Source organism: Amphiura filiformis, chromosome 16 (genome assembly GCF_039555335.1).
Source record: "Amphiura filiformis chromosome 16, Afil_fr2py, whole genome shotgun sequence".
Classification (NCBI taxonomy): domain Eukaryota; kingdom Metazoa; phylum Echinodermata; class Ophiuroidea; order Amphilepidida; family Amphiuridae; genus Amphiura; species Amphiura filiformis.
The window spans coordinates 13,273,990-13,292,267 of NC_092643.1; the positions used below are offsets into that span (position 1 = coordinate 13,273,990).

Consider the following 18,278-nt stretch of genomic DNA (forward strand, 5'->3'; position numbering starts at 1 on the left):
ATATAAAACTAAAACGGCATCTTGTTCGTGTAAACTCTCTCAGTATCACCTAAATTTGACATGGTTATTGACATTATGAAGAACCATTCTGAAGAATATGGATACGCTTCATCAGTGTTGAAAAAGAAGACTGCAAGAAACGTCCACAGTGAGTACTGTTTTATTGGACTAGAAGTATGAAATCTCTTCATTTATTTATCAACAACAGTCCTGGGGAAAATGTTCAGTAAGGCTTCATTCTGTTATTTATTGATGCACTGAGTTCTGGTCTTCCAAAAAGACGATGATTAATGTCTGTGATGAATTTCTTATGCCGCAAAATTCGCGCTAACATGATATTTTACTATCAATGAATGTTGATACGAATAATTTCCTGTGAAATCAGAATAGCGCGGTTGTAACATCGTAACAAGCTACGGAACACAGTGTCATCGCCCCGATATCTTCATGGCAGAAATCGCCATGGTAGGTTGAATCCACCGCCACGCATGGCCATTTGTTCCGACCTGTTTAATAGTTTTGAGACGCATAATGGGCCGAAGGACATCTGACTAAGGCTACTGACCTCGCTGTGTGTGAGCATAGATTATCAAAAATCTATGGTGTGTTTCCAGGATCTGTGGTGTGAGTTAGTATGGTACGCCATAGGTCACTGCTTTTAGACTCCCTCCTTTTAGACTTGACCTATACACTGCGCTATATAATTCGGCACATATAAAATCAGAATTATTGTCAGTTTTTGAGTTCAAGACGCAAGCTTCTTTCTCAAGACGCTAGCTAACGACTATCATATCTGTTCAACATGTATATTCATGCGCAATGGAACCACATCTGGCTTCTTTACGAAATCATTTACGGGAGATATGCATCATTTTCTACCCCGGTATCCAAAGATTTTCGTTTGAATATCAACATCGTGCATAGCACATTCCCGGGTATTTATTTTAGTATCTCTGCTGTACCAAGTAATTATTAGCCAGGCGATGTCGGTGTGCGGAAACCTTAATAATGACCCGTAGCGTATTATGTCTCGCTTTCGATGTTTACCATCATCAATAATGAATAATACATATACAAAGTTCAATCACCTTTCACTGAACTGTCATGCCACTCTATATAATATAATGTTAAATATTATATACTTCAAATCACATTAAGCCTATACTGTTTTCTCAACATACATTCTTCTAATCCATTCTCAACAAGATTGAAAGGAATTATAAATATGTATGAAATGAGCAACTGTGTTTGCACTAGAAACAGTAAAAGTGGGTCGACGAAAAGGTCAAGGAGGGTAGCAACTACATACTTTATCGAAATGCGCTGATTACGGATGTACAAAAGAGAATATTTTTTAAAGTAAAATCAAATCAGAACAAACATTATAGTATTTATAGCCAAGTGTCTCTTGATACAGCCCTTGAAAAGATTACAAGTTGCTAACTGAAGCGCAGTAAAAATCTATAACCACTGAGTGCAAAGCATTAAATCCTGAAACAATCGACGAACTGTCAAGTAGCAAGGTAAAAGGAGAAGAGACTGTCCGATTAGGCGTGAAAAGACCTGCTGCCAAAGTGTAGTTGTAACAAGATGATGAAGCAGCTACCGGATTACATAATGAGGTGATGAATGCTAACAAGAACGTGGCAACTACCTATTTGGATTTGATGTCAGTTTGTTTGCTGATGTTGATTTATTCTTGTCGTATTTTTGTTGAACGTGGAGAGTGTATGTATATTTGGCCCTGACGTGATGGTGATGTTGATGTGGTGTCAGTTTGGGGATGTTTTTTTAATTTTTTATCGTGGTAAATAGTAAAAGCATTTTAAGTAATTTTGTCACGTAACAGGGTCATGTCATGCAACGAGTCTCATAAGATTAAAGCTACTTTATTGCCTACCGTAACAGTTTCAATGGAAAAATTGCTATATTTGTGCAGGGTGTTCTCATATTCAGAACTCTCATTGATAGAAGCCATGGATAACATAGACGAAAGCCTATAATTTAGATCATAGATGATCCAAAATGACCAGAAAGTAAATATTATTTTTACATGTTACTCCCAGCCACTACACGACTAAACGACTTTAAAATGTTTATGAACTTTCTGAAATGAATATATAGCGGACCCTCTTAGAAAGAGACCCATAAGTGGCTGTCATAATACGATCGTGCATAAGTCTACCAAATCAATAACGCCATTCATCTCCATAAGGGCTACAACTGGAAATAGAATAGGAATATATTAAATAACGAAGACATGTTACATTCTACACACACCGACATCGCCTGGTTAATAATTACATTGTACAGCAGAGACACTAAAATGAATACACGGGATCGATCCACGTGAATGTGCTATGCACGAGTAATATTCAGACGATACATCTTTGGATACCGGGATAGAAAATGATGAATATGTCCCGTAATTTTTTTAATTCTAAAGAAGCCATATTTTTGTCCTTGCACTTGAACATATGTGTTGAAAGGATGTAATAGTCGTTAGCTTGCGTATTGAGAAAGAAGCGTGCGTATTGAGCTCAAAAACTGACTCACTCGTGGAGGCAGTCTAAAAGCAGATGACCTCATGTCATTTGTCAGTAGCCTTAGTCGGATGTCCATCGGCCCATTATGCGTCTCAAAACTATTAAACAGGTCGGAACAAAATTGCCATGCGTGGCTGTGAATTCAACCTACCATGGCGATTTCTGCCATGAAGATATCGGGGCGATGACACTGTGCTACATCGAAAAGGTACGATAATAGGGGCCTTAACTGTTATCATTGAAACATACATCAACGCTAAACCGGTTTAACAGGTAGAGCGCCAATAATATTTTTACTTCATTTTGGATTTGAAGTGAAGTATCTGGATGAAGATACTATTTGATGCTACTGTATGAGCACATTTGAGTTGATTTCATGAAATTCAAACTTCATGTTTTTTTGTTTTTTTTAAATTCAGTTAAGGCATTCTAGTTTTTAGACTGTTTCTCTCAAAGTATACTTCTCTATATTTTATCAACGACAAACTCATTGCTTATTGCAAGAATTTTGTACAATGGTGTTTTGTTTAATATGCTATCCCTGTTTAGATGTCTTCAAACCTTCATGAAAGATGTCATGTTTATATCATACATACCCCCTGTAGGCTACACACGAGTAAATAGTACCTATCACTGACGTTTCATTCGTAAAGCAGTTCATTAGACCAGACTATTAAAGAAATTCCTAAGGAGCGCAGCAACATATATCTGTCTACAATAACAACACAGACATGAGATTATGCAAGTGTTTTTGTGTGTATGGATTAACAAACTGGAAAGCACACACTAGAATTTATTCTACCAAAATAATTAAAATGGACATCGATACAAACACATACTACAGACAGCAGATATATCATAACCACAAACACCATTTTACCTTCACCCACCCTACAACCAGACACACCCTGTGTCTCGATACGAATATTCACACGTCACAACACACCCCATTATACTTCATTCAGTTACATATTATCCTTAGCATTAATGCACATACGATAAAAGATTGTAGGCCTAATCTTAATTGTTATTTACTTTTTCACAAATTTCTTGCCTTCAAGTGTCAAATTTGTTTTGGCTCAGAAATATCGTTGTTGAGTTGTCTTCAAGAATAAACAAGTGCAAAAATTCCCTGCGGTACTTTAATATTTTCCAATTATATAAATTGCTTACACAAACTCTAAGTTGTTAATTTACTCATAGATCGACCTTAAGAGGCCTACAATCCGTCTGCCGATCAAGATATTATACAATAGGAAACCACACATAGATCTTATTGTATACATATAAGATAAATTATATACCCGTCCTTGCATCTGCTTTCATGATATGAAACATTTCTTGAAAAGCCTCTCAACACTAATCATAGCAGGCAGACACTAGGCGAGGCAATAGTAACAAAAATGCAATGTCTGAATAGAAGCATAAAGATAAAGGCAATTTTCCTGATTTTTCTTTAAACCATACCATCATGAGGCGAATGTTTTAAGTTACTTTCAGAGTTGACCGGCAGCGTACTGATGTTTGCTTAGAGGCAGTTGCGTGAATGCTTGTAGTAACACGAAACAGGAGTAGAGAATTGAATTGAAACAAAACGGGCAAATGTATAGAGAAAATGTTGATCTTTACAGGCTAAACACTTAGGGAAATAACGGTAGGCAGAACAAGTAACGTACATCCATTGAGTACACAAGTCTTAAGTCACCGTTCTAGAATGGCATTGCATTTGGGAAAGAACAAAGAGATACTTGCAGTTAATCGGGGAGAACAGTGGAGAAATCACTGTAAAATTGCAAGGATAGAAATGTTTGCGCTAACTAGAATAATCGAAGAATATGTACTCGTGGGTATTGACAGAATCATTGGTAACAGCTATGCAATAATTCTGAGTGTATTTAACGTTATGGTACAATAATGGTACATGGTTTTCATGTTAGCAAACATTGTATTATTTGAGTTATCTTTGTTTTTTTAATGAATAACACTCTACAATATATTTTATTATTTTGAATGCTTAATGAGCGTTGCGATCAATAAAAGAAGATCATACAGAAGTTGCCACGAACCGCACATTTACTGAACATTCAACACTAATCAAGCTGCTCTGTTTTTCAAGAGCATATTTGTTGGGTATTTTTTTACTGAAACTAAAGTGGGGGAGAGTCTATGGAGGGCAAAAGCAAGATATGCCACAATCGTGCTGTGAGATGTTTTGTAATTTTCAGGTGTGACAAGAGGGCATAGTTTCTGCTCCACCTGGTCTTTAGAGAAAATTATCTCAAGCTTATAAACTTAAATTAGTTATTTTGCGTGGCAATTCCGCTTTCATTATTGCTATAACCCGACGTCTTGATTGAATGTATTGCCCATTGCGCTACCAAAATAACCCAAGCAGCGTTTAATTCAGGCAACTGATGCGGAAAAAGGAGAGCAAAGTGATAGGAAAATGTCAATGAATGCCATATCGTGAAGCCAGTAACCAAGATAACACGAGACCTGATTTAAGTCGCCGAAAGCTTTAACTCACTATAGCGTAAAATAGACTTGTCTATAACTGAGCACTATTTTGTGTTGACAATTCATTAGCTGAAATATTGCTTGAAGGTTTTTTATCATGCAAGCATTAAACAAGATGCCCAGATCATGACATGTCTCCTATCGCTTGTGACGCGTCTAAATGTTGTTTCTGGTATGTTTGATCGCAAAGATGATCAGGTAATTTATAACCAGACCGCCGTTACATCATTTATATCAGTCACTGCCAAATGCCTATTCTTTTTTCTAAGATTCACACAGATAAATTATGGTGATGGCGTGCTTCACCAACATCGAAATCACGACGTCAAAATTAGTAAGTTGTGAAAATTGTTCGCGGCATGTTTTCAACGCCCGTCAAACAACATGATGTCAAAATGGTATAAAATTTAGAACCCTCGATTAGCCTGGGGACGAATTAGCTATCCGTAGTTTTCTTTAGGTTGACTGAGTAGCTAATGGAACACTTGCACTAATAGTAAGAGTTGATGGTTACTCTTTTACGTGTACAACAAAGGCAACATTGTGCCCGTGACATTGTGCAATACTTACAAATTACTTTCATCATCAGAGCAATTTTCATTTAACATGAAATTAAATCGGCAACGAATGTCATCTTTTTGAGGCCATGCATTATGTTCATCAAATAAGTTATGGTGGCTATTAATGCTTTGTATTTTTTGTGTTTGTATGCTTTAGAGAAGCGAAACACAGTGTCAACACCCTATATTATAAATATTTTTTTTCCATACAGCTCCATACTCCGTTGGTGAGCGACGGGCGATTGGTATTTCGCCGAACGCAAGAAAAGGAGTCCTATCTGATTGGCTCAATGGTAAAGTACAAACTCAAAATGTATTCAATTCTATTGGAATCAATATTCCATTATCATGATTATTGACACAGATAAAGAAAGTTTACATAATACATTGTGTTATATAGACAAGCACCTGGATCTTAGGTGAATAGGCTAAATGTGTTCCTTTATATAATTGTAAATTCTCAAAATTAAATATATCACATTTTTTTTTTACGATTTAAAAATCGTTACTTTAAAAATGCAGTAAAACATATCCACATCAAACAGCAATGGCCGCTAATTAGTGTATTTATTTCTAGTTAGTGTATTAAAAACAAAACCTGGGTTTTACCTGAAAACAAATCGAATTTTCTTGTAATAGCAACATCATATGGGGTACTAGAGCATACGCAATTCGTAATAATGTGTAGAATAGAAACTTGGTGGTATCTCATATGATAGTCGTATGGTGTAAATGGTATGCTTAGCCTGAGTCGCTCGGCCTATCTCGAACAAAATCGCCATGCGTAGCTATTGAAAAACGAGAGGATTCCCCGTACTATCACGGCAATTTTTGACACGATCATAGGGATGATGACGCTGTGCGAAAGTTGTTTTAATAGAAGAAAAGCATTTGCAATTTCCGGTGGTCCAGTTTTGGCATCAGAAAGGCAAAAGTGGATTGCACTTTTTACAAGATTTTAATACATGAAAACGATAATATAATTTGAGTGGAAGAAAAAGAGATTGGTTTATACACGTTTTTCTGAGTCTTAGGTCATAAGTGCATAGTAATAACAAATCACTTACAACCTTCTTGTACTCAGCTGACGAAATGAAACCAAGGTGCAATTCTCATTGAAATTGCATTTTTATAGCGGCAAATATACATTGGAAATTAAAATAAACCGAGACCTAAGAAACGCAATTTCAATACTAACTCAAGTATTCAATACGCAACCACAGGTCGGTTAGCTGACCGGATTAAATCGGTCACCGGACGAAACCCGTGAGCGGTATTCTGTGGATCACTACTACAGACTATCTGACTTGATTTAAATGAACTAACATCGCTCCCTCGAAGCTATCATGATATTATCATGTAAACAACATACATTATTACATACATGCAGCAACTATTACGATTATATTAGTAATTTAGTAATATACACACCGATATACTCTAATAATTAACATGCAATCAGGCAATAGAACCAAATTAGTTCGATCTTTCGATCGAGCATCGATGCTTGGTCGAGTCATATTGTTTATGAAATATCAATTAATTTAATTAGCTATTATTAATTGTTATAACAATTTAATATTTGTACGGAGTGCATTTTCAATACAATTTTACCATTACTGCTCATTAATTAGATGGTTCATTAATAACAAGCATCAAAGCAGCATCGACAGTCGATCCAAAGATCGAACAATTTTGGCTCTTTTACCTAAATTAATCTGAGACTCGTATATCTGGTCAAACAAGGTCATGTGTCAGAAAAATTCAATATTTCCAAAAAATGAATGTCTTAAATGATACAAATTGGTGGTTCATCCAAGCTATTTACGTTTCTTCAGCCTTTGTAAACTTAACCGTTGAGAAAAACAAAAACAGATTGTAGTACTTCCAACTGTATTAAGTAAAACATAACCGATGATCTAGATCAGTTGATGCAAAATAAATGTAAAACGAAATCAGTTACTGAGTAAAAGGCGGACAAGACTCCCCAGAGTAAAATGTCAAGAATAAAGGTGCTTGTGTTGTATCCTGGAGTTAAATCTAACATTTACTTAGGTTTGCCAAGTATGTTTCTTGATTGTATTGGTTATAGATCATGGCAGGTTCTTCTATCTGTTTGGTGGGTTAGCGAGGTTGTATTGCCTTGTTATGAGGTGAATTTCGTTGTTTAGTCAATAAAGATGCTTGCTAATCTTTTCCATGTTTAGTATAAAATGGATACTCAAATTGAGTGCTGGTGTGGAAATATTGTGATGATAATTGTATATAAAAGTATAAAAAAGTATAACAAAGTACTAGATAAAAACTATGCGGGCTTTAAACTAGGATCCATATTTATGAGTTAAATGATAATAATATTAATGATTTTAAGGATCCATGTTATTTAAGCGTACCTTCCGGTACGTGTTACAAGGACAATCATATATTTTACATTATAAGTATGTCGTATATGGATAGAACTACGTAATCTGACAGGTTTATTTTAATGGCCGTTGAAGAGAATAGTAAAATACAGAGGTCAAAAACAGAATTCTCACAGAAATAATATTAAAGTATATGTTTTCAGTTTAGTCACTAGTTTAATTGCCATAATTACACATGCTTCCCAATATGTGTGCTGATGATGCCATTGCTAACAGATCATTTAAAAATGAAGTTCTTCTTGTGTTTGTTGTTTAGTGTTTATGTGGTTACATTTGTCGACTTAGCATTACCCTGAAATGAAAATTGTGGTGCAATGTTCTGGGAATAATTAAACGTCATAATGACGGTTGCAATCGGCTTTCTTCTTTGAGGATACAAACTCATATTTTCTAGTGGCTGCTAATAATTGCTGAAGTTTTCCATTACACATACATGACGAATTAAAACCGAAGTGTATTGAAACACCCACAGGACTAGTTTAATAAATGTACCACGTAGTAACAAAATTAAGAGGGTAATTTGATATAAATGTCACTTAAATATCTTATAATATGCCAAGGTCTTTACTTCTTTCACAAGATTTACAACACATTGTCAAGGTAAAGTGTTATTAAAATAAGTTGTAGCACCTTGCAATTTGTTCTGACATTTTGATTTTGAAATAATTTTCCCAAGGTGTGAAGTGTACGTGGCGGCACTTATTAAAGCTTTAATTGATCGTTGATTAGTTCTTTCGTCATACATTTAATTGCAATGTCCTCAGTACAATAGAAATAGATTTGTTTCTTATAACCAATCTTATAACCAATCACACGTGTGTTTCTTTCACGTATGTCGCAATCTCTCTCCCATTAGATATGTGACAAAGCCGAGTTCTACGTCTCTGCGCCAGCTGAGGTGATATACCGTATTCGCTTTCACTGCTGTTTAAAAGTCCCCTGTCACTGCCTCTATAAGATATTTTGTCACCATACAGTGATACAATTAATTGCCTAGGTGCGCACACATTAGACTACATTGGCCACTTATAATTAAGTTATTATAAGTATTATATGAAGGTGTTTACTCGATGAGGATACTCTTGAGTAGGGAACAGAGGCGATCAGTCACTATCCATTTGGTACACGTTCTGCTACAATCCATGGTTAATAAACTTACTCCGATTCAATGTGCAGCGATAAAATTTCCTTTTATTACAAAAGCCTTGTTCTGACCATGTTACCATTTACAAAAGTACATTATGGCAAAATTACTCGGCTGCTTCAACAATCGTATATTGTGTATTGTCTATAACTTTTATTGTTATCTTAATACACCACTTGCATAACGTAGGAATAGGAATTCTTACCTTGGCAAATATGACACATTCTCACAAGATAATATCCTTATGACAATCGAGACTTAGGCTTAAGTGTCAAACTCATTTAGTTGCTCCATGTGTTGAGATTCCTTTTTTGTATAACTGTCAGCACGCGCTACCTAGAATTAGCATTTTGTTTTTGTGTTTTTCATTTGACCATAACTCTGTAGTTTCGTTGTATCTAATAACAAACTCATTTTCTCATTTAACTACATGCAGAATTAAGTACTATAGTAAAGACGTTTCCGAATAACAAAAAGAGTGCGTACCTTAGTTCCAGAAAAATACTACAATAGTAATTCTCGAATTTTGAATACTGCGATCATTTGGTAATCAACGGTATCTTGTTAATCCTCGACAACGTTGCAATAATAGTTCGTTGAATTCTTAAAAGTAAGAATATACTCCCTGCTGTGAATTTGACGGACATGTTCTGAGAAGGTTTTGTAAATAAATTTATTAATGTCGCAAAAAACATCCGATATTCATAACTTGATACCAAGAATGCCACGTGCTCTTGAAATCTGACTTTGAGTAGAAAAATATTACATAATCATTCTATACACTCATGATGAGCTGAGGCACTTTTGTGGTTGAAAACAATCTTATGATATTTAATACGAACAAGTTATCTTTGAAAATGTTGACATAAGAGAAAAACAAACTTAGTTGGAAAGCTCTCTCTTTATGTATTATGCATCATGTCGTAAAGTACATAAATGACATTCTTTGATGTTTCTTTTTTTCTACCTCATGATGTCAAGGCACACAGGCTTCAAGGGCGTAAATCGGGTGGGGGACAGGGGGACACGTCCCCCTCACTTTTTAAAGTGGGGGGACACAATATCAAATGTCCCCCCACTTATTGGTCCCCACCCTAAAAAAAAAAGGAAAAGAGAAGAGAAAGGGAGAAAAAGAGAAGAGAAAAGGGAGAAAAAAAGAAGAGAAAGGTTAAATTGCATGTAATTGAGTATGCCTATCACTGCCCATGCCTACGAAAACCGCACAGTCGGTTATATATTGGCCTGTGGTTATTTTAGGCATTGCGTGAAGGCGGGTCCACAGCCCATAAGCGTGTGAAAATTCCTGCTGGCCCGTCTATATGCAGGGCACATTTTATCACCAAAAAAAAGTCAGTATTAAGGGGAAGCTGCACCAGGATTGTTGTGAAATAGGGGTATTTTAGTCTTTTTATGTTTTTTCTAAATTAAAATCTATAGAATTTGGGCCTTTATTTGCTTTTTATTTGATTCAAATCGGACATTTGGTTCAGAAGTTGCAAGTAATCAAAGGGAACAACGTGACGCGAAAAAGTCATGAATTGAATTCTGTCCTATACTAATACACGTAATGTATTTCTTATGTATTGTATTGTTTTCAAGGGGCGATATTTAAGGAATTTCCAGCTAAAATTAATTTCTGAATAATGTAATATGTTTATTGTCTATAAAGAGTGCTAATAATTAGTATAAATGTTATTGTTGTCAGAAACATGATTTTATAATATTTGATATGCATAATTGCTGCCTAATTAACATATTAAGTGTTTCTAGACTTAAAATGCCATTTTCTGCCAGATGTTGTTTCGCGTCATTTTTTACCTTGCGCGTCACTTTTCTTGGTAATGGTGTATCTGTTTGAGCTTATTTTTGGCAAGTATGTTGGACATACCTGTATCTAAATATTTATAGAAGGAAATTTTGAAAAACATCTGGTAACCATGGAAACGACCCGTTTTTGTAAATTTACCGCCAATATGCGCAAATTTACCAATTTTAATGCACCGTAGCGTAACCGTACAACCTTTTTTGACAATTCCTCTATACATTTTTTTTAATTAGACCTAAATTTGTCAAATAAAACAAATTTCAGAAAAAATACCAAAGAACGACTGAGAAAAATGACGCGCAACGACATCATGTGAAAATCCAACATGGCCGCCGTTACCATGGCAACCGTTATAACGACGATCATTTTTTGGCTGGAATCGCTAAGTTTGATCAGCACACACATTCCCACCAATTTACAAGTGCACAGGTCAAATACTTTAGAAAATCACTTTTTTCAGTGCAGCTTCCCCTTAAGACGGACTCAATGCTGATTTCAACATCAATCCATACATGCTTTAGTAACTTGTGAATTTCAAATCTCAAATAGGGAAAACTTTTCCACGAAAGGCTTCATGGACCGTCATTTCACAAATTTTTGGCTTTTTTAAACTAAAATTTTACACACTAATTAGACACCCTGCGTAGTGGGTAAACAAGTAGCCATTTTCACTTCTGCTTTCCACATTTGCCAATTTATGTAGGCCTAATTTATAGGCCTACAATAAGAGGAAAAACTTTTCCACGAAAGGCTTCATGGACCATCATTTCAAACAATTTTGGCTTTTTTAAACTAAAATTTTACACACTAATAGTGCCAAAATGGGCCATTAAATCGCTTCAATTAGGTATTCATTTTGCAAAAGTTTCTTACTTCTCAGGGGGCACATCCCCCTCAGACACCCCCTGCATCGCGCAAGCTGACGCGATAGCCGCTTTCCGGCCATTTTTACTGTATTTATTGATTTCCCCACTGTCAGTGTGTCCCCCACTTTCACAAACGGGTTTACGCCCCTGACAGGCTTTAGGGTAGTGAGTCAGTAAATATGCGCTGTATCACGCCACGTGTGACAGTAAACGTTCAATATTTGACGACACGGGCAGCTCAGGTTCATGCTGAATTGATGCAAAGTCTGTTCGGCTCTCTGAGTAAGGAGCGGCTAAAGGGGTTAATGCCTGCAACAAGCTCTTTACAAGGTTAATATATTAAGAGAATGTATTTTACTATGTACCATCCATGGCTCTCAGTATATTTTGCTACGAATTCCTCGAGGGACACCTCATTGCGAATTGCAAATGCGCAAAAGGTATATTTGATATTTGACATGATGGATCAGCAAATCATCTACTAACCAGTTGTGAATCGGTTGTTGCACAATTGGTTTATCTTCACTTTATCTTAACACGTATACCTTTAGAAAAAATGAGAAATAGTCCTGGGTTGAGTATCAACAATTTGTCCTTTTCTCTGCAAGTGGTTAACTTCAAATCAAAGGTTAAACCCCCGGAATGAGTTAATACGTGACTATTTGTCGTACAATAAAATAGCTAGCCGTATGTCGTATAATGGAACGTGTTGAGCAATTTTTCAAGGTCGAATCCGAATTGATATTCATAGTATGCATTAGATGGAAAATAAAGAAGAGTATTTCTGAATGAAAGTCAGAAACTTTTACCTTTGGGATGGAGAAAGAGCAATATCAATACCAATCTCTGCATGTTCGTTGCCAGCTGTCATGATCAAAAATGCTTTTTGTTCTTCATTTTCTTTGTGCCTTTGCATTACAAGACCGTTGCAAATTGGCAGTAACGTGGTTGATTAGGTGGTGGCTGGACGGAAAGGGAAAAAAACTGCGGCTATTTTAAAGTTAAGGGTTCTGATAGCAACGTTTGAACAGTGTTTTAGTGGGATCTGATTTTTTTGAAATTAGTGATATAATACAAATTTTATGGCAAATTATTAAAAATTGATATGTTTGACATTTAACAGCCCTCGAAGTAAACTTTATCAATCTAATGACATGTGTATGTAATTGGAATAAACCGCCGACCATCAATTTAAAAGGTTAACCGTTCGTATTGAAAATATACATGAAATTTCATAAAAGACCTTAGATCTTTTGGGTAACTTTATGTATATCTTAAATACGAAAGGTCAAAATGACAGCTGCAGAACCGCACGTTTTCTGAAATTTTACCACTCATCAAGCTGCCCTGTTTTTCAAGAACACATCTGTTGGGTACAATATTTCTTTACCAAAATAAAAGTGACATAGATTCTATGGATGGCATAAACAAGACATGCCACAATTGTGCTGTGACGTGGTTTGCAGTTTTGAGGTGTGACAAGGGGGCATGGTTTCTGCTCCACCTGGTCTTTGAGAATATTATCTCAAGCTTATAAACTTAAATTAGTTATTTTGCGTGCCAATTCCTTTTTCATGAATCCTATAACCCGACAGCTTGATTGAATGTATTTGCCTTTGCGCCGTGAAAATAACCCAAGTAACGTTAAGTTTAGGCAACTGATGCAGAAAGAAGGAGAGAAAAGTGATATGAAAATGTCAATGAATGCCATATCGTGAAGCCAGTAACCATGTTGATGATAACACAAGACCTGATTAAAGTAGCCAAAAGCTTTAACTAGTGTAAAATAGACTTGTCTATAAGTGAGTAATATGTTGCCGGCGCTACTTTGCGTTGAAAATTCTTCAGCTGAAATATTGCTTGAATGTTTTTCATCATGCAAGCATCAAACAAAATGCCTAGATCATGGCATGTTTTCTATCGTTTGTGACGCGACCTAATGTTATCTCTTGTATGTTTGATCACAACGATGATATGTAACCTTATAACCCGATCGTCGTTATATCAATCATGTACAGGTAGTCACTGTCAAATACCCTCTCTCTTTCTAAGATTCACATAGATAAATTTATATTGGTGAATGGCGTGTTTCACTAACATCGAAAAGACGTCAATATTGGTAAGTTGTGAAAATTGTTCCGGGATTGTTTACAACGCCCGTCAAATAACATGATGTCAAAGTAGCATGAAATATAGAACCCTCGATTAGCCTGGGGACGTTTTAGCTATCCGCATTTTTTTTTAGATCGACTGAGTAGGTAATGGAACACTCGTACTAATAGCAGGATTTATATTCGTGTTTTGATGGTTACTCTTTTACGTGTACAATACAAGCATTTTGCTCAAGATATTGTACAATCTTTATATTACTTTCATCTTCAGCGCAATTTGTATCTAAAGAAGATGACCTTCGTGCTATAAATTGGCAAGTAATATCAACTTTTTGAGGTCATATATTCTTTAGCTTGAAGCTGTAGGAAAAGGCGTGTTTGCAACCCAATTCCCGGTGGGCCGGTTTGTCATGTGGTTGCATTGGTTTGACCGTTTTTCCTAGAATAGTAAAAACGATGCTGCAATGTTCTGGGAATAATTAAATGTCATTTATGACGGCTGCAATCGGCTTTCTACTTGGATGGTATTGTGTGCGCCTAACAGGCTGCCACAGCAAATTCATTGCTCCAGTTAAATTTCTGTTTTCATCTGTTTTTAACTGGAGTATTGGTTCCAACTTTTAACAGCATGTTGCTATTACATCAGTGACAATATCTGGCTGAGTTTTTGTCTGCTACCTTGCTATCTGGTGGAATATTTGATGATTTTATGATTTTTAATTTCACCATTCCTGCCTATGTGGATACTCTATCATTGATGTAGTCATCACACAGCACTTTGGTTGGATCAATATCTACTACAATAATTTCACAATGGGATCAATAAAGCACTGCATCTTACTTGCCTTGGTTATCATAGGTTTGTGGTATACCAGTACTGTACATAAACATAATGGAGTGGCCTATCAATACCATAGGCCCACTGTTGGCACTACATCTAGTAACTGTAAACCAGTGTCCCTGAAGTACCTTGGTACTCGTATGGTGTACTATCCTAACTCTGTATCTACTTTCCAGTCACAGCTTTTAGTAGCCGGGGACATCGAACTAAATCCAGGTCCTGATGAAACTAATTCGGTGTTATCAGATGATAGAAATTGGCCTATACATACTGTATATAGTACAGCTGAATTGTTAAATGCTAACTCTGAAAATGCGTCTGTACCATTAAATACATGGTTAAACATTAGATCATTAGGTATACAGGCTAAGGCCCCTACTCATAGAGGTGTTAGGGCAGGAGTACGTAAACAGCGTAGAAGATCAAGCGTTTCAAGTACTGCACGTCCGCAACCCACAGATGTTCTCACAAACTCAAATTCTCTTAGTGTCTGTCAATGGAATGCACGATCTGTCGGTAACAAGACTACTACCTGTTCAGACTATGTGTTGGATAATAACATTGACGCTTTGTTTCTCACTGAAACGTGGATGAGTGAATTAGATAATGTAAAAATTGGAGAATTGTGTCCTCCAGGTTATAACTTTATCAACATTCCTCGTGATTATAACAAGTGTGGGGGACTTGGTATCCTTTACAGGTCCCCTCTGAAGTTTCAGATAATACCGTTTGATTTCAAAACTGTCAATTTTGAGTACTCCATTATTTCTAATAATGAACGTAAAATCTATTATGTACTCATTTATAGACCTCCTCCGTCCAAGGAAAATCAATTGAAAACTGCAAACTTTCTGGTTGATTTTGAGATCTTTGTTATGTATGTAAATTCCTTAGCTGGTAAGATCATCATGCTAGGTGATTATAACATTCATTGTGACTGCCCTGAAAAGTCTGAGGTCGCCAGGTTCCTTGAAATTCTCGAAAGCACTGGTTTTCATCAATATGCCGAAGGGCCTACTCACATCAGTGGCCACACAATTGATTTGGTTATTGCTCGTCCAGAAGAGAATCTCATAAAGGAGTGCTCTGTTGGCGTCAGGCTTTCTGACCATCATATGGTTCATTGTAAGCTCTTATTGCAAAAACTAAGTGAACAGCAAAATGTGTCTGTTACACGAAATTTCCGTAACATTGATACCATCAATTTCCAGAAGGATCTGAATTCATGTTTTGTTGATATACTTACTCGTGATGACAATGTTGACTATTTATCTGTGGCATTTGAAGAGTCTATTATAAAATCCTTGGACCTTTATGCCCCTGTCTCAAAGAAAACGCGCAGTACCAGATTAAGACAGCCCTGGTATAATTCGGACATTCATAGTGCTCGTAGAATTCGTCGTACTTGCGAAAAGAAATGGCGTAAGACACGTTTGGAAGTGCATCACGACATGTATATCGAACAGAATAAAGAGGTTAATAAGTTGATTGATAGGGCAAAGAAACAGCATATTTCTGAGAAACTTAATTCTGCTCATGACTCTAAATCTGTATATAAGATTGTTAATGGTCTCTTGAATAATTCAAGCAAAGTGTTACCTGCATATGAGTGTGCAAATACTTTAAGTAATTCTTTTGCTACATATTATCAAGACAAGGTTTCCATTATATACTCCGATCTTGATAAACAGCAATCGGGTAGTGTATGTAGCGATACCTATAGAGTTAATGTCACATGTAGACTCACCAAATTCAATCAAGTGTCTGAAGAAGATGTTATTAAGCTTGTTAATGGCACTGCAACAAAAGGTTGTGTATTAGATCCAGTGCCTACATGGTTTCTTAAGGAAAATGTATCTATTTATGTACCTGTCATAACCCACATCATAAACATGTCTCTTTCAACAGGTGTATTTCCGGACACTCTCAAACATACTATTATCAATCCTCTCAAAAAAAAACAGTCGCTCAATCCTGAAGAGCTAAAGAATTACCGTCCTGTAGCTAATATCAAGTTTATGTCAAAACTGATTGAAAAACATGTCATCAATAATGTGACTAATCATATGATTGAACACAATTTGGGCGAGAAATTTCAATCTGCCTACTGTTCTGCACGGAGCACTGAAACCGCATTGCTGAAAGTCAAAGATGACATCATGGGCATGATTCATGACCAGAAAGGCGTGTTCCTTGTGCTTTTAGATCTAAGTGCCGCCTTTGATACTGTGAACCACAATATCCTCTTCAACAGATTAGAGTGTGAGATTGGCATAACAGGAACTGCGCTTGACTGGTTCAGATCATATTTCAGCAACAGGACAACTTGTGTTTTGGTTGACAATGTTCACTCCGTTCCTCATGATATGCGCTATGGACTTCCACAGGGTCGATCGTCGGACCAAAATGTTTCACGATTTATACCATACCTATTGGAAGGATCATCAATAAGAACAATTTGTGCTATCATATCTATGCAGACGATATTCAAATATATAGTTCTTTCATACCTTCGGATTTAGCATCTATTCAGTCGACTCTTTCTGCACTTCAAAACTGCATTGATGAAATACAACTCTGGATGACTGAAAATATGCTGAAGCTGAACAGTGATAAGACTGAATTTTTGTTGCCACCTCGCCTCATTTTAAACGTTCTTTACCGGACATTCAGTTGCAAGTTGGAAATGACATCATCAAACCATCAGGAACTGTGCGAAATCTGGGATCATCTTTGATGATGTTATGTCTATGGCCCCGCAAATAACATCTTTTTCCAGTTCTGTTTCATACCACTTGCGTAACATCACTCGCATCAGACGTTTCTTGGATTTAGACACCTGCAGCAGTATTGTAAGATCGCTTATTTTATCCCGACTGGATTACGGAAATGCTCTTCTGCTGGGAGTAAACACAACCCATATTGACAGACTTCAGCACCTTCAAAATTGGGGTGCAAAACTCATTTTTTCTGCATCAAAACGCGATCATGCGACTCCATTTTTAAAGCAACTCCACTGGCTCCCTGTGAAAGAACGTATTCATTTCAAAGTACTGCTATATGTGTTTAAATGCTTAAATGGACATGCTCCAGGTTATTTAGCTTCTTGTTTCACACCTTACCATCAATCACGTACCGGACTTCGCTCTGCTTCAGATACAACTCGGCTTACTGTACATAAATTAAATGCCAAGTCTCTCCACTCTGCCGCAAATAAAGCTTTTTCTCTGGCTGCTCCTGGACTGTGGAACAATTTACCCATCACCATCCGTACTGCAAACTCATTGCTAGTCTTCAAGAAATTACTGAAGTCATATCTTTTCCCAAAAGTTGACTGTTTTATTGCTCACTTTGTTTGTTATATTGTGTTTATGCTTTGAATTTGTTTATGCGCTGTGATCTAGATGAAACGGCGCTTTATAAAAGAATTGTGTATGTATGTATG

General features: G+C 36.4%; 1 protein-coding gene across 1 annotated transcript; it reads left to right on the plus strand.

Moving 5' to 3' along the window:
• The first annotated feature begins 14,805 nt into the window (after positions 1-14,805).
• LOC140172438 (uncharacterized) lies at positions 14,806-17,355 on the plus strand. Its single transcript, XM_072195587.1, has one exon. The coding sequence runs from the start codon at positions 14,806-14,808 to the stop codon at positions 17,353-17,355; it is 2,550 nt and encodes an 849-aa protein (XP_072051688.1).
• Positions 17,356-18,278: the final 923 nt, after the last annotated feature.

Bases quoted from the DNA above. Each gene is read 5' to 3' on its own strand.
- LOC140172438 (XM_072195587.1), top strand. From the start codon at position 14,806: ATGGGATCAATAAAGCACTGCATCTTACTTGCCTTGGTTATCATAGGT.